Source organism: Hakea prostrata, chromosome 9 (assembly GCF_041222555.1).
Source record: "Hakea prostrata isolate BN-2017 chromosome 9, UWA_Hpros_2, whole genome shotgun sequence".
Classification (NCBI taxonomy): Eukaryota; Viridiplantae; Streptophyta; class Magnoliopsida; order Proteales; family Proteaceae; genus Hakea; species Hakea prostrata.
The window spans coordinates 8,937,000-8,964,338 of NC_142608.1; the positions used below are offsets into that span (position 1 = coordinate 8,937,000).

Here is a 27,339-nt window from a genome sequence, read left to right on the forward strand (position 1 = left end):
ATTTTGTCTTTAAGTCCACTAGTGTTGGAATTAAATGAAGCAGCCAATAGGCTTTTGTTAATTGATAATTGCTAATGATTCATTGCACCAAACTAATCTGAATTGTTTGTTATGCCTTGAACATTGGTGCACTCCTTCCAAGATTGCCATTAGCATTGCTTCCGTAGCCTTTCCATGAGCCAATGTCCCTATTAAAAGAAATTTCATTTTCCCAACTTCTATCAGCCCAAAACTCCAGCTAGTACTATTTAAGAGTTCGTTATAAACCTTTGCACATAATAAAAGAGGTGAGTGAATTGTAGAAAAATGTTACTGATGTTTACAAAAACATATTTTTGGTGATTCATTAGCCAATGCATAGACATTTATTTATATAGAGTAACAACTTATGGGGATTGGGTTTATTTTTGGTGAAAATCACCAAATTTCTTTCCCTCCAAACATAATAGCATGTTATGACAATTACAGGGCCGGCCGGGGGGGGGGGGGGGGACCACTGGGTTGTTTGTCCATCAAGTCCAAAGTTAACAAGAAAATAATTGCATAGGTTTAAGATTGACTCATGGGAAAAGAGTTCCGTTCTGAGTCTTGGTGGTCCTACCGCCCAAATTCTCTGTCCATTCTCATAATATGAATACATGCCAGAGAGTTTATGTTTTATCTCCGCATAGTTCACATAAATTGTGCATCTTCGTCCATTGAGATAAAGTAGATCTAACTAGTACCCCTGTATTCACGAGATGCTAAAAGAAATATTTAAATTTTGGATGTAGTGGTAACTTCCAGAAAAATTTTCACCACAGAGTGAAAATGTTGTTAGATATGGGGTATTTGTTTTTCATCAACGTGTGTCCCTCCAACTTTGAGAGAACTCACCATTTGTTGAAAGAAGAGACACTCACGCATCGTTAGAGGGATTATAAAGTAAATGATCACACAAAGAATTTAAGAGATTAAAGTTGGAAAGATACTCCTTGTTAGTTTGACTGTTGAGCACCATTTCTGCCATTGTGGTGTTTGGTGACCATATTCCAATGCTTGGATTTTCTTAACAATTTTTGAGTTGGGTAGTCATGGATCAAACCAAAAATGATGTATCATAACCATTAATCACTTGTCTTCTAACCATACTTTCCATATTAGGGATAATGTTGCACATACTTTTCCGGGCCAAGATCCCCCTTTTTTTTTTTTTTTTTTTTCTTCCTAACTTTGGGATTGAAGATGCTGCAATGGGGGAAATACTTAGCCTTCAGAGTTTCAGCCCATAAGGAATTTGGGTTACCAATTAGCTTCCAGCCCTGCTTTAGTAGAAGAGTAGTATTTATGTTCTCCATTTTCTTGAAACCTAGACCACCCTATTACTTTGGTCTACAACATTCGTCTCAAGGAATGAGGACAAGCTTACTCTTGACTAGGTTACCTAGCCAAAACATTTGGCATAGGGAATCAATTTGTTTGCATAAAGTGAGAGGGAAACGAAAACATTGCATCTGGTAGAGAGATATGGGTTGTAGAACTGATTTAATGAGGATTTCTCTACCAGCAAAAGAAAAAATTGAAGCCTTCCAATTTGCAAAGCGGTTTTTTATTTTATTTAATAAGAAGCTTAGGTTTTTTGTTCTTTTCTATCCTTGAAAGATTGTGGTGCCAAGGTACACAACATCTTTCTTCATCTCAATCATGCCAAAGTTGACAGGATCTGTGACTGCAGATGGTGATCCACATTGCGACTAAAGAAAGCTCCAATTTTTTCAAAATTGACTTATTGTCCTATCAAATCCGAGAAGAGTTCAAGGGCAACTTTGATTGTTAATATGTCCTCTTTCCTCTTTCTCAGCTCAGCAGAAGAGAAGGGTGTCATCAGTGAAGAACAAGTGGGAGATCTCTGGTGCTTCCCCTGCAATTTTGATACCCTTGAACATATACATGGTCTTGTTTTCATTGAGGAGTCTAGACAAAATTTCTATGATGAGGAGGAACAGGTAAGGGTTGAGTGGACAACTTTGTCGCAGTTCCCTAGTAGCACTTAACAAATTGTACGGGCATCCATTTATCTTGACCAAAAAGGATGTTGTACTAATGTGTTCACAAACTAACTTGCACTAGTGCTAGATTGAACCCTAAGAAGGATAAGAGGTCACCAATTATCTACCACTCCACCCTATCGTAGGCTTTTGACATATTCAATTTTAAGGCTACATAACCAAGCTTGCCCTTAGTCTTGCTCATGCAGTGAAAAATTTCATGAGCCAAAAAGATGTTTTAAGCAATCTGTCGATTAGAGACAAAAGCTCCTTGTAAAGGAAAGATGATTGAGGGTAAGATGGGTTTGAGTCTTTGGGCAAGAATTTTGGTTAGGATTTTGTAGGAAGCATTGCACAAATTGATTGATCTTTAATTAGAAACTGAAGTTGCATTATCTTTGGGAATGAAAGCAAGCAAAGTGTGGTTTGTATCCTAGGGTAAGGTAGCAGAGGAGAAGAAGGAAGAAACAAAAATTCAACAGATCGAGATGGATTAACTCCCAATTTTTTTTGAAAGAAGAAAGCATTGAAAGTTGAAACCATCCACCCTTGACGCTTTATATGGCCCAAAGGAGAACACCACCTTTTTTATTTCTTCTAAAGAGGGAGTGACAGTGAAATTTTCAATAATGAAAGATCAACAAGAGGGGAGAAATGGTGGGAATCCAAAAGGTTAAAATACTAGAACAAGTTTTGCATAAGGTCAGCAAAAGTATTTAGAAGAGGGCTCACCTTTGATCAAATTTGTTAGTGATCAGAAATAAACTTCCTTCTAAATGTATGATTAAAGAATGTGAAAAAAGCACAAGTAGAAGATCCAGAGTCAATAAACGGGGAAAAAATGAATATTCATCTCTCATATATAGTATTAATTGAGATGCTCATTACTCAAAAAAAAGAAAAAATTGAGATGCAGATGTCATAATGACTAAACAGAGTATTTTGGACCTTCAAATTTTTCTTAACCAGAACATTATGCCTAACATCTACCTGACTAAAAACTCCTCAGCCTAAGACAAAAGTTTCAAGCACTAGAGAAATTATCTTGATAGCTCCAATTATATTGTTGGATGAATTAAGGCAAAAAGGTTCCTAGTGTAATGATTTTTATGATCACTTCAATGTCAATTGAAAAGTTGTTTTGTGTTCCTTTTTCCAGTCTATCAGAAACAGAGAATTACCACTTCCAAACAGTTTTTGAATAGCCTTTTTTAGTATATATATGATGTCATTCCATGCAAGAAAACCTGTGTCCCATTTCAAGAAAATGCAATATTTCTAAACCAATAAGTAGATAACTATGAGGGAAGATCAACTTCCATGGCCAGGAGTAAATTAAGCAACCATGTTGAGCATTTACTCTTCATATTAGTGTCCTGATGTTCCTACAGTTCCCTAACTTTGCAGTCATGGACGCATGGTTGTCTCACCCACTAGTTAGATTAATGATGTCGAAGATCACTTCCAACCATTCACTTGTGCTTTCCAGGTTTTCCATGTATTGATTCCCTGTACAGAGATCATGGTCCAATGACTCAAATCAATCAATCAATCAATTGTAGCTTTTCTCCTTTATGTTTATGTTTAGCTTAATATACATAGAAAATGAGTTTCTTATACATGCTTATTTTAGTCAATCAATCAATTGTAGCTTTTCTCCTTTATGTTTATGTTTTAGCTTAATATACATAGAAAATGAATTTCTTATACATGCTTATTTTAGGAATTGTCTACATATGTATTGGTGATGTAGCATCGTAACTATTAACTACGTTTGCTGTTTGTTTTTTTTTTTGTATATGGATGATGATTTTCGGTTATTACTTATTACCATGCACTCACGCACTATTTGGACTTTTAAAATACTGTCTTTACATTAACAATGCTAATTAAAAAAAGACACAATCTTTACATATATTTGGTTGGAATTAAACTCGATATTTGAGTTCCCTAATTTTGCATATAATTTATGGGAAAGGTCCATATCATCTATAAACTCTAGCTTCTTGATTGAGTTGTTCCTTGATGGATCAAATATATTTGAAAAATAATAATAACAAAGAAGAAAAAAAAAACTGAGTCATTATTAACCACTAAACTAACATCTTAGACATCACAATCTATAATGAGATCCAGAGACTTTTATCCTCATAAGTGCTAGTTTAATGTGTAAGTAATTACTATTTGGTTTAAGCACACTCAATTAATGTATCATTCATATTTAATACCCCTCTCTTCCCCGCCCCCCAAAAAAATCTTTTTTTTCATGAATTAATTATTTGTTCATTTATAAAAAATTATTAAGACTATTTTTTGAAAATCTAAATCCTACATAATGAAAGAGACAAAAATTTTAACTTATAATTCTCTCCTTATAGATAAAGGTCATTCAAATCTAAGATGAGTAATCTAACACAGGTAAGATGTAACATGAAGAAACCAGTTATCTTCAAGTCTTAGTATTTCATTTACTGATACTAACTGTGATGATTGTTAGCAAAATTGTACATATATTGGACCACAAAATTGATGAACCAGAAAAGAATATTGATTGAAAAGAAAAAATAACAAAAACTTTGACATTTTTCTCATTACTTCAAGAGGAGAGAAGTGGAAAAGAAAGAACTAAAAGACATCTGCGTATCTGTGTAAAGTATCTGGATTTCTGCCTCAGATGCGACTTGAGTCCCTCCCAAAAATGAATCGCCTCATCCAGTCGGATACAACCAAAGACCTACAGCGCCAACTGACTTGCTTGCTGAATGAAGAAAATAAACAGAGATGAGATTCAACTATCTGCTAATAGCCAACATCGACAAGCCAACTTTTACAACACACATGAGAGTAGGGTTCGGAGCAGAAAATTTTACCTGGCATATACAGAATACCAAAGCCACTGGCTGCTGTGACTAATAGAAACCCAATCTCCTGGCAATTGAGCTGCTGTTTGTTCTCCTCCCAAGGGAGCAAATTGCCCGAAATGCTTGTACCTTCAGAAAAGTATCAGGAGTCAAGCCACATAATAAACAAACTCAATTTGTGGATAAAATCATCCCCATGCAGCTAGGTAAAAAATTTTGGTTCTTGATGATGTTACATGGATTGTTCTTACTATCTACAACTATTCTGAACTCCCAACAACCACCACCACAGTCATCAACACACTTTACACTGGCAATTGAAGGTGGCGATGGGTGATGCAGAACAGTGCCCCCTTGGCCTGCAACTATTGATTAGGATTTTGTATTAAACTCAAGGTTCCTCATCTTCAGTAAAAATGACTACTTGGCCAGACTACAGGGAAGGAACAGTCTCATGAAATTCAAAAGGATTCAAAATGAAAAAGCAAGGGGACAAAAGATAAGATCATGGAACTAATTTTTCTAATCGTAACTAACATTGACTCCTATCTGACATTCTACAATTGACCCCCCCCCCCCCCTCCCCCTCCCCCCCCCCCTTCTTTGGGGGGCCCCAACGCAGGGGCGAGACAAGAGGGGGCAGTCTACCTCTTTCTTCGGGTGTTTCTATTGGTCACTTATCGCCGTGCGCTGGATAGCTTCAGCTTACTCTCTTTCTTTCGTGTCACTAGATATTTGATTCCAATTCCATCTTGCTGCTCCGGCTTCTAGGTAGCCGGGGAACTTAAGAAACAAAATAGTTCCTCTAAACGAAGTTGAACTCACTGAAAGGGGCGAAACCGATGGCGTCCCTCTCCCCTGAACCTGAGAGGGCCTTCAGGGTTCTTTTCACACTCTTCCATTCGATTATAACACTTAGCAAGATAAGCACCCTCTTGATTAGCAACCTGGAAAGCCATCATAAGATGAGGAGGCAGTTTAATTAGAAATTTCATAGAGTGACATAGTCAAATGGTAAACCACCACTAACAAATACCAGGTAATCAAAATCTCACCTGAGCCGTTGCAGGAAGATTCTTCATCTGGGAATCCACATGAGATAGAGCTGACTTGAGTTCTTCAATGTTCAGTTCAAGGGATTTCTTTTCATCATCCTCTTTTGAATCCTTCAACAGATCAACGATATTTTTCATCTTATTATTCTTCAGATAAAGTTCCACCTGAGGATACCTGATTATAATGTCTTCAATGAGATCTTGGACTTCTTGAACTGTTAGAGTACCAGACTTGTCCTTGTCTGCTTTATCAAATATAACTGAAATATCCTCCTGCATGCAGAATTCCCAAAATCAAATGGGAAAAAAATTAACAGAACAGAAGACTATAATTTAATTTAATTCCAGAATTTCGGAAGAAAAAAATTAAAAATTACAAAATCCATCTTTTGTGTGATTTTACATAACTAGTCACCCTTTGAAGAATTCTGTCAACGAAATAAACATAATTGGTCAATTTGGTCCAAGGCAGTTTGAAATGTTTTGTTATCTTTTCCCTTACTGCATTCTCTAAAGAGTGTTGCAGTCCTGATTTTTATTCAAAATTGTTTTTTATTTTTTTATTTTTTTTAGGGTTGGGGTGGGGGTAAATTAGACTTTACGTTTGGGCGGATCAAACAATGTTTTGGGCGTTGGCCGCTCACTTACTGGAGAACGGCACACGCCAGTCAGGCTGAGACAATGATGTGAAATTTGAATAATCAGAACTAAGGTCAGGTGATGAATGCAGGGAAGAAAAGGCTTTTCAGTTTAAGGCCGGAGGACATAAAAATCAACCAAAATCTTTTAAAGTTGAGACCTATACCTGAGAAATTTTTAAGGGTGAATAGAACTCGAATATTAGTCCACCACTATCATTGCAAAAGTTTCTAAAAAAAATGACTTGATACAGAGTCCTTGAACATGGGCTACAAATGACACAGGATGTGCATCAGAAAATACGAACTGGCCTAAACAGAATATCATATTAGCATCTCAATACTTCTATAGGAATACATTTAGAGTTCACACAAATGGAGAGAATTTGTATCTATTATGTTTCACTAGTGGCCCTTTACTTCAATTTGACAAAGGCGAAAAATAGGTATACTGCATCTATTCATTTTCCTCCTGGGCTAACCTGCGTTGATATCCATACTCTCAAGGCTTTCTAATAATCAGAGGGAATGAGTTTTATGAACATCAATATAATCAACAATAGTATCACACATCTTTAACATAGAGAAACATGAAGCAAAAGGCCACCTAAAAATCCTGAATACAGAAGAGAAGGATCCATCCAAAAATGAAGCAGGAAACTAGAACACAAACTGCACTGGACAGCCTGGGGTTGTTAACCACTAGGTGAAGAATAGTCTTGATGTATAGCAAAATATGAAGCACTAATAATTTCAGCTAATGCATGTGGTTGTCTTACTCTTAAAAGAACTCTTGATGCAATTGCAATCGTCTGGGAAACGACGGATCCAGGTTTCTGAATTTCAGTGCTGAGTAATATACATTTACTAGCGGATGAAAAGAAAAGAGGGGATATAGGAAAACTATTTTACAACTTGACCATCACTATCATTATTTCAAAATTTTTCTGCCTGACATATTTCTATAACTTTAGTTTGAATGCTTAAGTCTAAATAAAATATATCTAGTAAATTAACAAAGCAGTCACAGACTAACAGAATTTTGACTACCAGTCCATTTAACATCACTTTTGGTGGGGACCATAAAGAGAAACCAATAAAAAGCCTGAAAATACCATGACTTTGCGTTGATTTATAGTGGCACAATCACCAAGTGCATATATGTCTTTACATCCCTCCACACGCAGCCATTCATCAGTTGCTAAAACACGCCTTCTACTCTGTTGAGACAGTAGATTTTTGTTAATATAATATAAAATACCATTATCTATTTGGATAAATTCCAAAAATTACTAGTCAATAAAAACAAAGCAGAACAAATCTAAACAATTTGAGCAGAAGATTAGAGGGCTTTCATGAGTATAAATGAATATACCTGACCAATTTGCTTCATAAATTCCATTATGACAGGGCGAGTCCCAATTCCGGTAGACCAAACAACCATCCCATATGGCATAGAAGAAGTCTCTCCATTTTTCATGTCCTTAGTAGAAATGGCTGTATCAGTTACATTTACAACCATTGATCCCGTTTTCAGATTAATACCATCTCTCGCAAACTTTTCTTCAGCAAAAGCAGTGATCCGTTTATCAAACCTGCAATATTAGGAGTCCTAAAGGCATCAGAACAAGTTAATGAGCATAAAATAAATGATTCAACAAAAGAAACATCCTACAATAACAAAAGAGGAGGCATAGGTTATACAATACAAAACTAGCTGTCATACGTAGTCAGACAGAGTCCAGAGGTCAATATTAACTTTTCTCTGAAACATGTTATTCTTTTGCATGCAAGACATATTTATGTAAATTTGGACCTTTTTTTTTTTTTTTTGGTAATCAATTTGGACCTTTTTTATGGTTGTTAAATCTGTATCTTCACAGTTTGCAGTAAAAAAAGCACCGTACACATGCATAGCTATAGTGCATTTTTGTTTCAAGGACAACACAAATAATCTTCACTCCAAGAGAGCATTCACCAAACTGGGTAATGGGTAAGAACTAAAAAATTATGCCCAAGAATCAAGGACTTCATCTCCTAGGAGACTCATCCAAGAAAGTTAGCTTATCATTTCCAGAGGCTAATAAGAATTTCATATAAACTGAAAGTTCCATTTCTGCTTGAATAAATCGTATGAGCTTTTGTTATAAATATGATAGACCCAAAGATTCCATCAGAGTTAAATGTATGATTAGTATTAGCACTGAATCTGACAAGGCAGAAAAGGAGATAATATGATTAAATAATGCTATGATTGATAAATATGATAGCTCAGAAGTATGCTGCATTTCTTCCTTACATGCTCAATATATGACCTCCTGCCTCAAGAAGAGTTATTTTTACGAGATCCTTGGCCGTGGGGTACAAGTTTACTAAATCTTCATTGACAAAATCATGAAGCTCTGCAGCAAATTCCACACCTGTTGGACCGCCTCCAACGACAACAAAGTGAAGATTTTTCTTCCTCTCTTCTTCACTTATATTAGGAAGGGTGGCCCTTTCAAAACAATCAATCACACTTCTACGTATCTTTAAAGCATCTTCTACTTCCTGCATGAAGACAGTATTGATGAAGAACATAATAAAACAAGTACCATCCAGACAAGCAATAAGCCACTTAAATCTTATTAAAATAAGAAAAAATAACACCACCACTATCAAATTCTCTTACAGTTCCTACAAAGAGGGAAGAGTTTCACCAAACTAGAATGCATAAGCAGGAAACCACATGGATGTTAGGATCCACTCTGACAACAGTGGAAATTTATCAAAATCCGATGTCTTCCAGAGTTCACATTCAATAAAACCATCATCGATAGAACTTCCCTTTCTAAAAGTGTATAAAGCATACAATGTCATTTTCACCAAGGAAGTTACCTTCAAGAAATGGCAATTCTCCTCGACACCTGGTGTGTTGAAGGTGTTGGAACGAGCTCCCATGGCTATTACCAGGTAGTCATAGTCTACAACAAATTCTTCTTTCAAGTTTGAACCTGCTGGTTGAATAGTCCGACAATGAACTTTCTTGTTTGATGCATCAATCTTCGTACACTCAGCTTCCCAAAATATAACTTCTCCCTTTTTCTGCCAAAGGAATTGAAAGACAAGAATGACAATGTGTTAAAGCATCCATAATAAAAGATGCGCGTCAAAATAATAATTACTCATATATTCACGAGTCAGCAAAAGTTAAACAAGAACCTACACCACACAATTTATGCACAAAGGAGCAGGGGATTAAGCAAGCCATTTACCTCAACAAACAGATCTACAATGCATTTACCACTACACTTTCCAGAGTGGAAAAGTATAGATTTGAATGCTGCATATGCACTTGTTTCTAAAACATTACTGAAAATGGTCATTGAGCATACCAACGATGTTAGCATGAGACAGATCACATGATTGCGAGGTTATTCATCCCTTGGAGAGGAACTGATTCTGATCCAAAGGGCTTTGCATCAAGACAGTTTAAAGTTCCACTCAAGATGCCTATAGTATGAAATGGTTTACTCTGGCTCTAACGCATTAGTGTCTTAGCTTGACTCAATCAGGCAGCAGAACAATAACAGTATCATACAGCTGGGTGAACAATGATAACAATTTGAGAAGGATTGGAACTTGCATAAGAGAACCTTAGAAAAGACATATAAATGAGTACTGTCTCATCAAACAGATTTATAATGCAATATCATTCAAAAATGATGCGTCTCTTTACCTTCGCAATAATGTTACGGATTGGCTCCACAATGCTGCGTGCTTCCACTGTCCCACATGTAACACTTGGCAACAAGGGGGTAAATGCAAAATAGTTTCGAGGTGAAACCACTTGAACATCGTACTTCGAAGTATCCAGATTTTTCAAGAAACTAGTCCCAGCCCAACCAGTTCCAAGAACCACCACTCTCTTTTTCTTGTTATCCGCATGAGATGAATCAACATTATTTGCAATGTAGTGTGATTTTGAATCAGAATAAGCCACAATACCGCCACTACTGCAATAACCAATGTATTGAGGACATGTTAGAGAGAGAGATAAATGTGACATTCACAAGAAAAATATGGTACTTTATCAACTTCCAAAAAAAGTATGGCAAAGGAGATCAGTTTTTGTGAGGATATCGGTATGGAAATGGGAGAAAATTAGTTTTGGATCTGGAAGTAAAACATTTGTAGGAGAAAACAAAACAAGAAAGGTAAGGTGTTTTTCTAGCCAAGGAAGGAGCATCAAAGAGCTCCAAGCAAAGCAATTCAACATTCAACAATCAACATTAGGCAGCCCCCTGTATTATAACAATGTATGGGAACATAATATGTTTTGCAGGTAAGAGAACACAAGGATATGACTATACAAGACCATGTCATTCTAGTACTTAAATTCTTTGCTTGCAACTAGTATGTACTTTTTCTTATCAAGTCATGAAGTCTTTCTCTGTCGGAAATGATTACCATGATTGACTGATTCGTAAACATTCACTGTCATTGGCTTTGAGGGGGTACATTAATTATACTGCTGTTTTAAGGTTTACTATACAGAGTCTTCTTCCCTACTTGTTAACTGTATCCTTAATCTATTTCCTCTTTTCTCCTTCAATTAGGTTCGTATATTTTGAGTGTCCTTTCGATTAAAATAACTTAAGACAAGGATACAACTTGATCACCCTTAACAAATTTAAATGCCCAGACACATTCCTGAGTCAGATAGATAAACAGGTGCAATCACATTATCGAATTTGTTATAAAACCAAATCCATGATTTAAACAAGAAGAGAAAACAAAAACGCCTGTCAGTAATGGGAAGAACGAGTAGAAAATATGAAGTTCTAACAATTAGAGGATTTTAGAAGAATGTTCAAGTCAGAATTAGATAACAAGACAAAAGCAACTCCTCTGCTGCATACATGGTATGTATCAAGACAGTTGAGAACCACCACGGAGATCTTGTGCAACATTCTCCTCAATCTGATGGATAAGACCAACTACTAGACTTTCTACACTGTTGTTAGTCTTGAAACCATCTGACTGAAAAAGATAAATAGCATAATTGCATTCGTCTAACCATATCAATGTTCATCCCATGAAATTTCCTCAATGGGGTTCATGTTCTACCTCAAACAGTCACACTAGCCACCTTTAAACCATGGTTAGATGAAACATCCACCTCCTACGGCCCACCCTAACTTCCAAGATATGGAACATAAACTAATCAACCATACTACATACTAGTTCAACATACAGATTGATCTGTGAATATAAACTAATCAACGTAAGGTATGTTGATGTAAACAACATATCAATTCAAAACAGACTGTATCTATTGCCTCTAATGCTGTTACCCGATCTCTACGAATCAATCAAATTTAACTTCATTGTCTCTCAACGTATCCTCAAATATACAGCAGTTTAGCTTTAGCAATTTAAGCACCGGATTTAAATAGATTTGAAGTTGAGTCCTCCATAAGATCAAACAGAGTGCAGGATTTTACTTAACTCTCAAGGATTTCATTACATAGATCATCAACTATGATCAATAAGGAGTACAGATATTCAAGTTCAGCATTCACTTGGATCCAAAAATATCTATCTAAATTCATTAAAAGAACCATTATAACTACAACAACAAAAGTAAGCACAGACAAAATCAGAAACTATTAATAAAAAAAGAAATATCAATTCAAAACAGACTATCTATCGCCTCTAATGCTGTTGCCAGATCTCTACGAATCAATCAAGTTTAACTTCATTTTCTCTCAACATATCCTCAAATATACAGCAGTTTAGCTTTAGCCATTCCAGCACCGGATTTAAATAGATTTGAAGTTGAATCCATAATAAGATCAAACAGAGTTGCAGGATTTTACTTAAATCTCAAGGATTTCATTACATAGCTCATCAACTATGATCAATAAGGAGTACAGATATTCAAGTTTAGCATTCACTTGGATCCAAAAATATCTATCTAAATTCATTAAAAGAACCATTATAACTACAACAACAAAAGTAAGCACAGACAAAATCAGAAACTCTTAATAAAACAAGAAACATCAATTCAAAACAGACTATCTATCGCCTCTAATGCTGTTACCAGATCTCTACGAATCAATCAAATTTAACTTCATTGTATCTCAACATATCCTCACTTATACAGCAGTTTAGCTTTAGCCATTACAGCACCGGATTTAAATAGATTTGAAGTTGAATCCACAATAAGATCAAAGAGTTGCAGAATTTTACTTAAATCTCAAGGATTTCATTACATAGCTCATCAACTATGATCAATAAGGAGTACAGATATTCAAGTTTAGCATTCACTTGGATCCAAAAATATCTATCTAAATTCTTTAAAAGAACCATTATAACTACAACAACAAAAGTAAGCACAGACAAAATTAGAAACTCTTAATAAAACAAAAAAGATCAACAGCTAACCTGACTGTGAAGATAACAATCAGCTTAGAGAGCGAAGGATAGTCATGAAAAGCTCGGGAAGCTCTCTCGTAGAAGGAGAAGACACGCATCTTTGCAAACTCTGTTCCGTTCCTGCTTCGATCTCAGACGAAACCAAAACAGTTGTTCTGGAAAAAATGAAAAGATTCCCTGAGGATCGGCACGAATATATAGGAAGAAACAGCGAGAAGGGCGTGAATACTTAAGAAGAACTAAACCTAACTGATTGTTTCATTCTTCACCTTACCTCTCTACGCTAACCTGTAAAGAGTCTCCGAAAATGGAGGAGCCGTTCTTAACCGTCTCTGGTAAGGGAAAGGCGGTGTCTCATTTCTTTTGAATATGTTTTTTTTTTTTTTCTTTTGACTTGTCGACCAAGATACCTGCAAGCATGTGAATTGTGTGAAGCTGAAATGGTGGTGTACGAAGGTTTTCTGTTTCTCTCTCCGAAGTCTCTGGAATCCCAGGAATTTGGCACGTGTTGTTTTGTTCCCGTTGTTGTTTGTTGCATGAGCCGGCGCCGATCATGAAACAGAAATTTCTTAAATTTCACGTCCGCAGAAACCGGTCCAAGTGGTCAGAGCCGATTTTTTTAAGGTTTTTTTTCTGGGCTGTGCAGAATTAATAAATAAAATTAGGGGGAAAATCGCTGGAAAGCAACGCTGACCAGTTGTTAAGCATGACCGACCCGACAAGTTTGAAGTCTGAAAGTTGGCAACGCGGGGAGGTTTTGGGAAGACCTGTCCGTTTACGAACTTTCCGTGATTTAAAATAACTGCTACCTAACTGACCGTTCGGAAAAGTTAACTTGCACGTTCCACGGTCCACAAAAGATGCTTCTGCCTTGCGTCACTCTCCAATTTGTGCGGTTCGGTGTGTAGAATTAGAGGGTCAATTCTGGATTTTTAAGACCGAAAACCATACCAGCTCGAGGTTAATTGGACGAGATACAGAATGAAGATCGAAAGATTTATCGGTTTTGGTCTGATTTGGTTCAGACCATCAAGACAAACCAAATGAATTGAATCATTTTTGAAAAACCCAACTCGATACAACTTGGTTTGAAATGATAGAGCTTCAATGCTACGTAATTAATGCATAACATTGAGCTGCGTACGATGAAGATAAAATTAGTGGTCGAGGTTGAAATCTAGACCACTCGTTTTGTATATTTTTTAACTTTTTGAATCATACTTACTTGTAACCAAAAAATGCATAATGAGTGGTTGAGATTTCGACCTCGACCACTTTGTTCGATCATGGCCACTCGGTTCATTGCGGCGCAATAATTGCGCAGCATTGAAGTTAAACCCGGTATGAAAAGGTTAAAGAGGTTGAGAATAATATCAAAATTGATTCAAACTAAACCGAATACTACACTGTTAAACACCCCCCAAAAAAGAAAAGTACGTGTAAATAAATTAGGCTATGTCGAAAACTCTGAGATCATCAGTGTGTTCAGTTGGCATGATAAGAAAAGAAAATTGCTAAAAAAAGAAGAAGAAGCAAAATGAAGACTTCAAATTTTAGGAAATTCATTTTAGAAAAACCAGGTAAAATCATTTATAACTTCATCATTTACCCTCAGATAATAAATCGTTTGTAAGAACATCAACATAAATGATATCTCTAATTTTAGGAAGATCAAGAGTTATTTTCATGTTTTTCTGCTCAAGTGAGGCAACATGAGGTTACTTTATAGGAGAATTTTTTTGCTTAAATATTCTTAACGATGATTTAAACGTGACTTGAATTTTGAGATATTTTAAAAGCATAAAAAATATTTAATACTCTATATAAGTTTTCACATTTGAACGTCAAAATAGACCGCCCCAATGAAGTATTTTTTTAATCTATCTTAATGGTTTTTTTTTAAATGTGTAGACGTGTTTTTGAGATAGCAACCTCTTAAGTGATGTAATAAAATAGGATTAAAGAAGTTGTGAACTAATTTTCGTAACTCCACACCTTCCTTTCACTCTCTTCTCATTCTCTAAGCGTATGACCCTAGTCCTTAGTATACTAATCGTTAGACAACACCATCAAGAAAAGAAAGAACAAGAAATAGAAGGCGTTGAAGATAACAAATTCAAGATTATTAGTCTTGAAGGCTACAGCTGCACCCCATAGCCTTTACCAAAATAATTTCAAATTCAGAAGTTGATATAAAATGGTTCCTTCTTCAGCACCATGGGAAGTTTCAAAGAGCGTGAACATGATAAGTTTTCTTGGTCCAACGTTTTCTCAAACTACTTTTGACAAGAAACCATAGATTAGAATCCAGAAGAAAGTAGAGATTATTTACCTCTGACCAGTAATAGAAAGTTTAAATTCAGTGAACCACAATATGGCTGTTAAGAAACTTCATTATGATTTACGAACATAAGATACATTAAGTAGTATTCAGGTATTAAAAACATAAAAGGTGCAAATTAACCAGCAATAAAACAGCAGCAAAATTATTATATTGTACCCAAGAACTCATTGGATCAAAGTTTCTCTGATTCTATCACCTTCATCATCTCCTCCGGACAGATAAGCAGCAGCAAGGGAGGCATCAATATATATTACTATCCTTCGCATGGGATCATAATGACGAGCAACTGAGCAAGAGAGGTTTTCAATATTTGCTTGACATACCGGTCAGATTTGTCTTGCCATATCTTGGATTTTGTCTGCTAAAAGTGTACGTAAACAATTCACGTTTGGCAAGAACTTCAAGCCTCGTCATACTCTGCACTCACCGATTTCAGTTGGGTCATTTCACCAAGCTCCTTCAATGGCAAGTGGGAGTCTATAGAGGAAATAACAAATCATCTCCATAAAATGCTTCTTCGAAAAATCACATAGATCAGCATCTGACGTGTACTCCTGCGCACCTAAGAATTAAGAACATTCAACTTCAATCAAATTCTCAGGCTTTGCATTCATTCGAACAGCATCTTTGGCATCAATAAGTTGATTCCCTACTTTGTGCAAAATCTGTTTCTGATTTGTGCCGAGCTGCCTCAAGAAACTCACCGAGTATGCTTGGATTTATCCTCAAATGCTTGCAAGATGATCTTAGTTCAGAACCAATGCTTGGTATCCTCCAATTGAGCCCACAATTCTTTTGTTGTTGTCTATCTCGTTTCATCACCAACTCTGGGAATGTTGCTCCTGTCTACAAAATGAATTCAAATGATTCATTTAAGCTCTAGAGATTCCTGGTATCAAATGGTATCAATTCTGCAAGAAAACCTTAAAAGGACCAAAACCGATACGCACCAACTCTATACACTAAAATTCTGACCCTTTAGCTCCTGCATCTTTTATGGACGACCTACATTCCGAATTAGAAACATGACAATTAGATATTAATTCAATGAGCTGGGTTGAATGGCCCTTCTTACATCAATTTATCCATTTTATCATGTCTTTGACGGCTATTTCAGCTATCCAAGAATCAAGAGTGTCACCCAGATGATAATGCATCGTCCAACTTATTTCTTGCATTGTTGGCTTTGATCCAGGGATTGACAGTCGCTGTATACATTCATCAACATCCTCTGTTCCCTCATCTTCAAGAAGTCTGCATTCCAAGATTTTCTCAACAATGTAAACAGGAAGCCCAATGAAAAAGCTGCATGACAACACAATTTGGGCTGTGTACAAAGCCATTAGAGAGGCTTTTGTTGAGGAACTTAAGAGACAGGGTCTTCAATTTGAGATGTTCTAATTCTCACTCTGAAGAATATTCAGTTTTATGTGCCCAAAGAACATCACTTCTATCAGCAGTGTGGACTGAGAAAAGAAAAACATCTACAGATGTCAGAAAAAGTACCCACTGCAATTGTTAAGAGTTGGTGCTACATCCATGTAGGTATCCACCATTGGTAATTGGAAGAGTCATGTCTTTACAGAAAACTTGGAAAACAACCTCAGCATGGGATGCAAGACAACTGCTGAAGAGAGGGCTCATAGTAAGACAGTAGTATGAATATGCGAAGTTTCACATATCAGTGTGTCTGAGGGTTTCCGGTGTAGTTGAGTACATGAAACTTGACTAATAGTTTTGTTAATCCCTGCACATCATTTACACCCTGTGGATCTAAAGGTTTGTATCTATAATAAGTTGGCCATAACTCTGTTTGGCCTCTAAACGCAAGAGTAGATGACCACATCAACAAAGGCAATAGTAAGATACATATCATGATGATGAAGCGCTCAATTCTGAAAGCAAAAATAAAACCTGTACCCAGTTGCATACTCTCATTAACAACTGTAACACTCAGTGCTGCTAGGTTGCCATATTGCTGTGATGAGCCCATAATCCCTAAAGAAGGCACATAAAATTCAAGTGAAGTGTACACCAATGCCACGCCGGTGAGCCTGGCAAGCTGATCCTCAAGTCTAGGCATGCAAATGGTAAGATCAGCAGGGAGTTTTATAGCAACCCCTAGCACAGTAAACAAGGAACAATTTACATGACAAGATTGGCTGCTCCAAATCAAAACTCATACAGAAGAAACATACCATTATCGCAGCTGCAATGTAGAGGCCATCCAAAGAACAGGGGAACCACAAGAAGCTGCTGCACCACACAATTCTTCAGTATCTGGAGCTGGTGTATTGTGCCATTATCCCATGTTACTTCTACTTCTGCTGCTGCTGCATCAAAACACAATTGCCAGGAGAGCAAATAGAAAAGAAAATTCAGCCACCCAGAGCTCATCAACAGAAGCAGCTTAAATCATTGAAGAGGCTCTAATACATATTATTCACAAAATGAGGCTCAAGTCTCAAATTTGAAGTCTACAAGTTGGCACTTTTTATAAATTTGCCAACAACGAGGGACTACAAATTTAAAGAGGCTTTGTATGTTTTCCTTTTTGATAGGGCAGGAAATCAGTGATGCGCCTCTTCATTTGAATTGATAAGTGCCATGGCTATTTATTTTATTTGGTTTTCACCGCCACAAAAATTTCCCAAGTTGACTAGGAAGCCCAAGGGTGAAAGAGGTTCCACAGTTCCATCCCTCTCAAAGAAAAATTGAAGAGCACACAACTTGCACAATAGAAAAGAAGCCAGAGTCCGGACATGGAAGCCTATTTTACATACATTTCAGAAATGACATTCTAAGAAGGGCATTCATTCTGAGTAGAATCGTAACCCGAAGATGATAATTACCCATATAATTGGAAGGGAACCAATCAAGAAGAAAATAATTATTTTTGAATGCACAAAAGCACCCTACATCAGGTTAAAAACATCAGTGTGGAGTTAAAAAAGGGGAGAAAATCTACAAGATTTTGATTTAGGAGTACTCAATGATTTTAAATACCGAACACCCAAAATGACCTTTTCATAAAAGTTAAACAACTACAGTGTCATCTCAGATGAAGATTGAATCCAAAGATATAGAAATAATATTAAACTAAAAATAATTACACAGAGATATCTATACCAATTTATATATACTTTTAAACTATAAAATAATTACCCTTACTATAGAAATCAGACACCTTAGGTTAACAATTAATATTTTTGAGCACATAAAAAATATAAAGGAAATTTTTTTGGGTCTGGACTACTGAAGGTAATTGGGGACACCTTAATGACATCACTGTAACACACCTATAGAAAGAAAAAAAGAAGCAAGCAAGATAGGGTTCAACTTCAGTGTTGCAGCATTTAATGCGCAGCATTCAAGTCTGCCCCCCAGCAAAATGGGCGTCAAAGATTTCTATCACGAGAAAGGGATGCTTTCCCACAAGCTCGTCAATAATATCTGTGATCACATTATGCACGCAAATGCAAAGCTAACCATTGACAAATTCAATTTTGACATCATGAACTTGTCACATAAGGCCTAAAGATGTTTGGCTTGGTATTTCTCTGCAAACATCAAGAGATCACGAGCTGTTTAGGGTATTGCCACTACATAAATTTTATATTAGACTGGGTTAATACTATTGCACCCTTCAAATGTATCATTCTCGATCTTACAACACAAGCCACTGCTCATCAAGGGATGCATCTGCAGTGTCACAAATAATTCACAAACGAGCTCAAGACATCACAGTGGACATCAATGATCCTGACTGTCCCATTCTTGCTCTCACCTCCATCTCATTTTCTAACATTGCCCTGACTATAAAAATATTTAAACAGAACAGAAGAGAAGTGACAGGGTCATTACTGTTATTAGTCAACAAATATTGCAATTAAAGCTTCAGGATTTCCAGCAAGTAAATTGACCATTCTATTTGCTGTTCAACAACTTATACCCATAACTAAAAATTCTTGGATCTTAAAAAAGCTAAGAATTCTTTATCAATGCTGTCTCCTCAGCCTGCAAAAGAGACTGCACTCCTGGGATATGGGAGGTAAGTAAATCAACCCCCCACAGGTGAGAACCAGGGATTATCCACACAATGGAAGCCAAAAGGGAGACAAAGAAGATAAGCCAAGGAAAAAAGATCGACTTCAGGGCATAATGAACCAACAGTTATAATATTTCCCCTTGTATATTCTGTCCAAGGGAACCAATTGCCTGATGAGGTCAAAAATGCTTGGTATTTGGCAGAAGGGTCAACTTCAAACTTTACTTTCAGGGTATGGATAGCAATTACAGAGATTTCTCAAAAACTATATACATGAAACACTAACCATAAAGTTTGTATTTATGGTTGCAAGAAACAACTCCCATAAGCTAATTCTACATTTTCCCCCAAAAAATATATCAAAGGAATGAGGAAGAAGAAAACCTCCACCCCTTGAAACTCCTTGCCAAACAATCCCAAAGACAATACACATAACCCCACAGTTGTTATACACAATTAATCATTGGGTTGATGTGATGTTAAGACACATGTCACATCCACAAGAAAATGTACAGTGTTCTTCATAGAAACTGCTGCCCGGTTCAACTCACGAATAAGAAGTCCACTTTCAACTTAATCATCTACAGAGGCTGCAGATTTGAATTTGATCGTGGCAGACAACATGCTGAAACAATGCGTTTACTGCCTTGCTGGACCAAAGGCTTATCTGACCTTCACATGATGACTTGGTTGATTCAATTCCCTTGAGCAACTTACTCAACAACAATTGAACTATTAAACACTATCAACTAGAAACTTGTGTTGACATATATTCCAACTCAAAGCACTGCTCAACACTAACAATGAAATCCTTCTATGGTGGCAACCATAGGATAGCTCATCTTTGCAGCTCTTGACAAACTCAAATCAGGATGTAGAAGCTGCAATAAACAAATCAACTCAAAGATCCTTGAGATGAAGTTTTAGGTGGAAGAGTTCAAAAAGATTGGTAACGCTCAAGTATTGCGTACGTGTGTAAGCTACTGTAGGCTTGAGGTGGAGACCCCCATCCTGAGAATCAAACAGAAGATATATTATGAGGACACTACTACAACCACTCATCCTCAGACTAGCAAAATCGATGACCACTTGGCTGCCTGAGATCCTAGCATAACAAGTATAGCTTAGCTTATGAGGATGACTCAATGACCAGACTACAAAGTTTAGAAGTACAACTGTCAAAGGACCATGTAACATTTCTTTCTTCTTCAATTCTTAACAAACAAATTCACAACTAAAAAAAATAGAACATTTGTTTTATTTTATGAAGAAGAGTGGTTTATTATATATATTTAGAGGGCTCCTCAAGTATGCCTTCACACTGAACATTTGCATTCAGAGTGATGGTTGGATCCTAGGACTTCCTCTAAACTCCCTCCCTTTCTTATTCTTAAGTTTTTTCTATACCAATAATTCTACCACAACTGATGGATGCTTTTTAACAGCCAAAACAAGTTGGCCAAACTAGCATTCATTTGGCTGTTTTTTCTATACCAATAATTCTAAGGTTACTTCCTTTGGCAAATAACAATACTGGGAAGAAATCTTTTTGAAAAAATCCTCCACTAAGATGAACGTTTTCGCCTGAGTTAGCCATGGCTGCTTCCATCTCCACTCCCCTGGATATACGTGCTCTTATTCCTTTTATGTTTTGTTCCGATGAGTATTTAGAGTAAACCTTCTCTGGGGGATGGAGCGTGCCGTGTAAAACTTAAATATTCTGAAACACACTGGAGAACTAGGCGATTATGATCGGTTGTAACGTTGGTTTTTTTTCCAGGATGCAATTTATTGCAGGGTCTCATTAATTCAGTGATACTGATGTCCAACCACCTCTTAATGTCTCAACAAAGAGCATTATCTCCAGCATCAATCTCTTGTTTTGTCGGTGTTTTGTGCTTTTTCATCGTTTTCCTCCCTATTTCTTCACATATAGTAAGTTTTCAGAGATTTCTTCGCTGTCGTTTTCAGTGATTTCTTCCCTGTCATTTTCAAACTCAAGGTTACTATTTCAGGTAAGATAAGTTCATCTTCTTTAACAGCACTTTCAAGCCTTCAGCGTTATTCTCTATGCTAGTTTTAAGGCTTAACATCTGTTAACCTTTGCTAGTTTTCTAACGTTTTCATGTTTCCTATATACATGTTGCTTGGTTCTAACTGCTTAGTAAGCGGTCTATATGAATGGTCTGGTAAAATGCTTAGTTCATGTCTTGTTCTGTCCTTTTCATTCCTCCTTTTCAATCATTCTGTTTTTAAGGCTTAACATCTGTTAACCTTTGCTAGTTTGTTAACATTTTTATATCTCTGTTGCTCGGTTTTATGTGCTTAGTGAACGGTCTATATGGACTGTCTGGTTAAATTGCTTCCTTTATGACTTTTTCTGTTCTCTGTTTCACTCGTTCAACTTCTACTCAATTGTTCTACTTCTACTCAAGAACGTGGTGAGGTGTGGAATGTGGGGGTAGTTGCAGAAATCAAACAGACGATGAAATGCAAGGCCAATGGAAAATGGGGAATCAATGGAAACCAAGCTCGAGGGTCAGTATGGAGGGGTTCAAGTTCAACAACAGCTTCAACTCTTCATATCGGGCTAGCCCAACCCCACTTTATTTCACCATCTTGGGGGAATAAAAGTTGTGAAACGGAAGTCGGGTGGTGGAAGTACTTAAAAGGAAGGGAAGGGGTTTTATAAGATGTAAGTCCCTTTCCCACAACATCCAATAAAACATGTAAAATACTTAAAACATGTTGGGTGGAAAAGTGGGATGTTCTGTCAGCAGAAAAACTCCCTTTTTAATTAAAGCTTGTGCTTACATGTTTCCATCCGTATTGAACCAAACAATCCAAAGTGAGGTAATACCATTTGTTTGATAGAACAGGATGTCCATTAATATACAAACCAACTATTCTCTTTTAAAAGTTCTACAATTCTCAATGAACTTTGTGGGACACTAATAAATATGAAAATAAAATTTAAATTTTTTTAGTAAAAAACAATTTCTTTAAAAAGGGCAAAAGGGACAAACAACATAACATCCGTCACAACATCGAAGGCATACCCATAGAGAAGATCCACAAGCTCTTCACAGTACACTTCGACAATGATGTTGGGAGAAGTCCACATATGCCTCACCTTCAAGTATTGACCCACACTCAACTTGTTCACAGCAAGCACAAATGACTCTGCTCAAGTGGTCACGCAAGATTCAACATGCGCCTTATTGCCCAAAATCCTCAAAATCCAAGAGAAACCCATTTTAATTTCAACCACCCTTGAGGTAGGCACCAATCTTTGTTTCTTTTTGGGGCAAGGACCAAACTTTCTTTCTAGCATCCTCTCTTTAAACTCTAGCTTATCGTCATTCCAACTCCAACATTTGGAATGTCCAAATGCCCATTCTCAACACTAAAGATCACATCCTTTGAGGTCAATGAGGTTTCTCAAAAGATTTAGTTTCATTTCTAAACACCCATTCAGCCTCCACCTTTTTCAAAGAGAATTTCAGCTTCCTCCAATGCTCAATAAATTGGGCCATCTTCAAATCTTGAACATCGGTGTGAGATGAGCAACTAGTAATCAAAAAAAACATACTTTCACAAATGGTCATTCAAGAAGAATACGATCCATAAAAGAGATCAATTTGCTGTTCCCTTTTAACCAAGTTCTTCCTTGTAATCAAGCCTTGAGCTAGAACTTTCTACAAAAAAAGATTTAAATTTAGGCAAGAATTTGTTGCACCATGCATTCTTCCATTTCTACAGTTCAACATCTCTCATTCATGAATTCTCAAACTAGACACCGCTCTTTTAGCTTTGAAGTCCCTTTCATTTGAAAGTAGGTGATACGCAGATTGAGGAAGTTCCCTTTTCACCCCCACCCCAAATCAGCTAGATCAGCTTATCCTAATTTTTATCTTCAATATAGATTAACATCTTCTGGATTGAAGAGCTACTCCAAGCAAGTCTTTTTCAATGAGTGATTATCAAAGCCAATGAGTTCAACCACCCTTTGTAAATTGCACCCAACAAGCTTAGGAGATTTGATTTTGAAACCATGGACTAAAGGAATCTAATTATCCTCCCTTCAAGGAGAGTATGTTAATCCAAGAAGAATAACCCTACCTAAAGCTTAAAATTGAAAACCAAAAATGCTGTAAAGATTTGAAACTCCCCAACCCTAACCTAATAAACTCTAATTTACCCGGATTCTGACACTAAATTTTTAGTGGAAAACAAAATAAACAATACTATTGCCACAAGTACAATCAAACCTATAACCTTTTTATTACAAACTATGTTTAACCAGAGCAAGGAAATGTTACATCTATATACTATTATGGGATCAACAATAACTTTAATCAACTAAACTAACATAAGGTCAAGCCATGTTGGCCCCAAGGATGCGCCCAAACCCAACCTGACTATGTCAATGCTCATCATTTGTAAACAAAACCCTTCCTTCAGGATGAGGGAATGGGACTGAAAATAGAAAAATATATGATCCAACTACTTTTCCTAGTGAATACAAGCCAACAAACCCCAACAAACATGAAGCAACTTGTATACCAAGCACATATTCTAACCATACACAAAGGTATGTGCACCAATCATTTAATGGCCCAATTTCTTATTCCAACTTGCCCTACAAATATCATTACAGCATTATAACCAAAATAAGTGACCATACCATTTTTAAAGAATTTTGTTACTGATCTCAACTCTTTTTTCTTATACAACTCGAATCTCTCATCAAGTAAACCAAAGCTGATGGAGATCAAATATGAGATAGGAGTTCAATGAGATAACGAATGAGGGGTTACAATTTAGAAAAGTTAGAGGTTGGACTAGGGTTAAGTGATCATGGGAGTGATTATGGGACAGCAGGGTCCAAGATGAATTTGAAGCAATAAGATAACAGTTGGAGGCAAGAATGTTGGATCCTGGTTTAAAATACCTTAAAAAAATAACTCCCACATCGAGCTAAAAAGCTATTTCTAAGTCCAGCAAAAATCACAATAGATTATAGTAGGAAAAAGTAAAACAATGTATGGAGTAATTGCATGCTCAACCAAAAAAGTGTCGTGCTGTTATTTAACTCCAATCTCGTAGTGAAGAGAGACGAAGCTGATGACAACACTCAATCTATGAGTTTTTTCAGCCACATACAAATCTAGCAATAACGGGAATGTGGATAGTTAAAACTCAAACAGATTACTAAAGTAAAAAGACTAGGTTAATACAATATTCTGGAAGCTACTATTAAAGTAATTGACACAACGACCAATTAACATTGATTTCATATGAAATGCATCTTACACAAACAAATCCGATTGCATGCATAAATTCACCATCGGAAATATACAAAGATGTAATCAACCAGCAAAACAGAACAACAAATCCAACATACTCAAACTCAAGCAAATTGCATGAAGATAATTTAGTATTATCAGCCGCTTTGTAATATGAATTATTTCTGCATTACATACACATTGTTTGCCTCAGTTAGATCCGTTACTTTCACATGAAATACAGCTTCCCCAAGGAGGTTCTCCCTGTAAACAGGGTCTTAGTTCCACTGCACCTCAATAAGATGGATCGTATCATCATTGACAGGAAACAGCACTCAATAACATTTTCAATAAAGAAAGCAAATGGCAGTTACAAATCAATATCATTGGAAATCGAAAAATTGAAGGTTAGACATTACATACACATTGTTTGCCTCAGTTAGATCCGTTCCTTTCACGTGAAATACAGCTTCCCCAAGGAGGTTCTCCCTGTAAACAGGGTCTTAGTTCCACTGCACCTCAATAAGATGGATCATATCATCATTGACATGACACAGCACTCAATAGCATTTTCAATAGAGGAAGCAAATGGCAATTACAAATCAATATCATCGGAAAACGAAAATTTGAAGGTTAGACATATATTGGCAAGAAACAGCAATTACATTTCCAACAAACCAAAATATAGTAACACATCAACATCAACAAAATAAACAATAAAAGCTTTAACACATATACTGGCACATTAACTCGGTAGGACCCATTAATATCATATGAAATGCAGCTTGCCAAGTAAGTTCTCTAAGAAGAGTCTTGGTTCCGCTACACCTCAATACAGTATGTATCATATCATCATCAAGTGGAAATACAGCAAATTAGCAGAGCCCATGAACCAATTAAGATGTATAATCAACATACGAATAGAACTCAGTCAGGATTGATAGAAAAAGGCTCAGAAAAATATATCAGCTCTGTCAATCAAGAATTTTCTGAAGCAGAACTGGCATTAAAGCTGTACATAAATCATCATTGCCAATTCACATGAGACGCCTAAATAATATAACAAAGAACTATTTCGACCACTAAAAAAAATTACTCTTTTCGAGATGTGATGGAAAAACAACAGAAGATCGAATGTACCAAGAAGAATAATTTTGGCTCATATTAAGAAATTCAACCATCTTTTTTTGTTATGCTTCATCGATTTCTCTCAGAAGCGCGGATAAGTTGTAATCATTGCCAATGACATTCACAAATACCAGAACAAAATTATGAAGAAAATCAGAATTGCCTGGATCAGTCTCACCTGTGGCGAGAAATTTTAGAGGCAAAACCAATGGAGTCTAAAACCTGGACATTAACCTCGCCAAGCTCATTATCTGCCTCCATGACAAGCTCTTTCGAGTGGTCATATAGAAGACAAAAGAGCTATAGGAGAGGTAACAAATGAACCAAGTTTTGACGGTCCAAAGAAACAAGGATAAAAATGTAGCCATTGCTTTGACACAGATCAGCTGTTGGACATCGCAGCAAAACTGCAACACTGAATGGCACACTTTAGCACACGCAATGGGGCTTTCATCGTCAGTAATGTTATCGGAGAAGCCCGGGGTGCACGTGCAGGTTGCATAATGAGAAGACATGGCGAGGAACATAAGAAAGACTCGCTAACAATGGTGATGAACATCGCAGAACAAGTAATCAAGATAACATATCGATATAACTATATGAAGATTCTTGAAGATCAATAACACAAAAGCGCTAACACTGACTAAACCTTCGTTTTGTCAACCACCAAAATCAAGACGATTAATAACCAAAACTCAAAATAGTCTACCTACTGTGCCAAAAATTGTCGAGAGATTCCATCTGTCCAAGCAGATCGAAAGCGCTCAATGACAGAGCGAATGGAACGAGACAATTGGACTTAAATGAAACCCAAATCTTGATTAGCAAGAAGATTGCAGAACAAAACGAAGAAGCAGACTAACGATATGCGAAAATATGCTCTACCGCATTAGAGGTTCGTCGTTAGGAGGCGAGTAAGGAACGCTTTTCACAATTGTGGCGTCTGATGCCTATTATATAGATTGAGAAACCCTAGTTTCCTGATTGTGGTGATCTTCCGATCCTAAGACACGAGAAGGTTCGTCGATTAGATATTCTATTTCTACGACTCTCCATAGATATCCTAATCTACGACCGTTATCTTATTGGGAGGGTCTCGCAGCGCCGCCGATAGATGTTGCATTACGAGACGTAACCTGGTCATCTACGGATTCTATATTTCAAGATTAAAAAAAATACAATTTGTAAACAGGGTATATATGTCAATGTCGTGCTGGTAGAGTGATAAAAACCATACTTCTCGTTGGAGAGGTCAAAGTATCGGACAAAACTCCCCCCTTTAGGATGTAATTGAGGCGCGCACAAACTAACCCTGATGAACCTCAAATACAAAAAATAAAATAGGTATACACATCTTCATCAATATCACTTATAATTTTAAAAAAAAAAAAAAAAAAACAATTACAATTAGCTACCCTAGTTCAAATTAAATTCAGAAAAAAGGGCCACAAAATAGGAGTAAACCAAAAAACTGATTGAAGAACCCTAGCTTTATGAATTTGCTATCATTGTTTTTGCCTTTTCACTCAT

General features: G+C 36.6%; 2 protein-coding genes and 6 non-coding genes across 20 annotated transcripts; all 8 read right to left on the reverse strand.

The window, feature by feature from the left end:
• Nucleotides 1-4,382: 4,382 nt before the first annotated feature.
• Nucleotides 4,383-13,416, reverse strand: LOC149004515 (external alternative NAD(P)H-ubiquinone oxidoreductase B2, mitochondrial-like). 2 transcript variants are annotated; one of them, XM_089168379.1, is made up of 11 exons: nucleotides 13,276-13,416; nucleotides 13,011-13,156; nucleotides 10,300-10,576; nucleotides 9,459-9,665; nucleotides 8,881-9,131; nucleotides 7,957-8,176; nucleotides 7,697-7,801; nucleotides 5,944-6,216; nucleotides 5,714-5,835; nucleotides 4,898-5,017; nucleotides 4,383-4,785 (listed from the first exon to the last, which is right to left on the reverse strand). In XM_089168379.1, the coding sequence occupies exons 2-11, from the start codon at nucleotides 13,097-13,099 to the stop codon at nucleotides 4,698-4,700; spliced, it is 1,752 nt and encodes a 583-aa protein (XP_089024505.1). In that variant the 5' UTR covers nucleotides 13,100-13,156; nucleotides 13,276-13,416; the 3' UTR covers nucleotides 4,383-4,697. The 2 variants fall into 2 exon arrangements, with proteins under 2 accessions (XP_089024505.1, XP_089024507.1); XM_089168381.1 differs by having other exon boundaries at nucleotides 13,271-13,416.
• Nucleotides 13,417-15,376: 1,960 nt separating this feature from the next.
• LOC149004516 (uncharacterized) lies at nucleotides 15,377-26,756 on the reverse strand. Of its 12 annotated transcripts, none has more exons than XM_089167939.1 (5): nucleotides 26,523-26,756; nucleotides 24,880-25,170; nucleotides 17,544-17,678; nucleotides 16,296-17,466; nucleotides 15,377-16,191 (listed from the first exon to the last, which is right to left on the reverse strand). In XM_089167939.1, exons 2-4 carry the CDS (start codon nucleotides 24,881-24,883, stop codon nucleotides 17,027-17,029), a joined length of 579 nt encoding a protein of 192 aa, XP_089024065.1. In that variant the 5' UTR covers nucleotides 24,884-25,170; nucleotides 26,523-26,756; the 3' UTR covers nucleotides 15,377-16,191; nucleotides 16,296-17,026. The 12 variants fall into 12 exon arrangements, with proteins under 12 accessions (XP_089024065.1, XP_089024062.1, XP_089024064.1 ...); XM_089167936.1 differs by having other exon boundaries at nucleotides 24,880-25,193; XM_089167938.1 differs by having other exon boundaries at nucleotides 26,519-26,756.
• LOC149004517 (small nucleolar RNA snoR97) lies at nucleotides 24,468-24,572 on the reverse strand. The gene has a single exon (XR_016170055.1). It is a non-coding gene; the product is annotated as a small nucleolar RNA snoR97 (small nucleolar RNA).
• LOC149004518 (small nucleolar RNA Z278) lies at nucleotides 24,889-25,004 on the reverse strand. The gene has a single exon (XR_016170029.1). It is a non-coding gene; the product is annotated as a small nucleolar RNA Z278 (small nucleolar RNA).
• On the reverse strand, nucleotides 25,114-25,229 carry LOC149004519 (small nucleolar RNA Z278). Its single transcript, XR_016170028.1, has one exon. It is a non-coding gene; the product is annotated as a small nucleolar RNA Z278 (small nucleolar RNA).
• Nucleotides 25,627-25,719, reverse strand: LOC149004520 (small nucleolar RNA Z223). Its single transcript, XR_016170027.1, has one exon. It is a non-coding gene; the product is annotated as a small nucleolar RNA Z223 (small nucleolar RNA).
• Nucleotides 25,837-25,923, reverse strand: LOC149004521 (small nucleolar RNA U36a). The gene has a single exon (XR_016170052.1). It is a non-coding gene; the product is annotated as a small nucleolar RNA U36a (small nucleolar RNA).
• On the reverse strand, nucleotides 26,166-26,304 carry LOC149004522 (small nucleolar RNA snoR134). The gene has a single exon (XR_016170050.1). It is a non-coding gene; the product is annotated as a small nucleolar RNA snoR134 (small nucleolar RNA).
• Nucleotides 26,757-27,339: the final 583 nt, after the last annotated feature.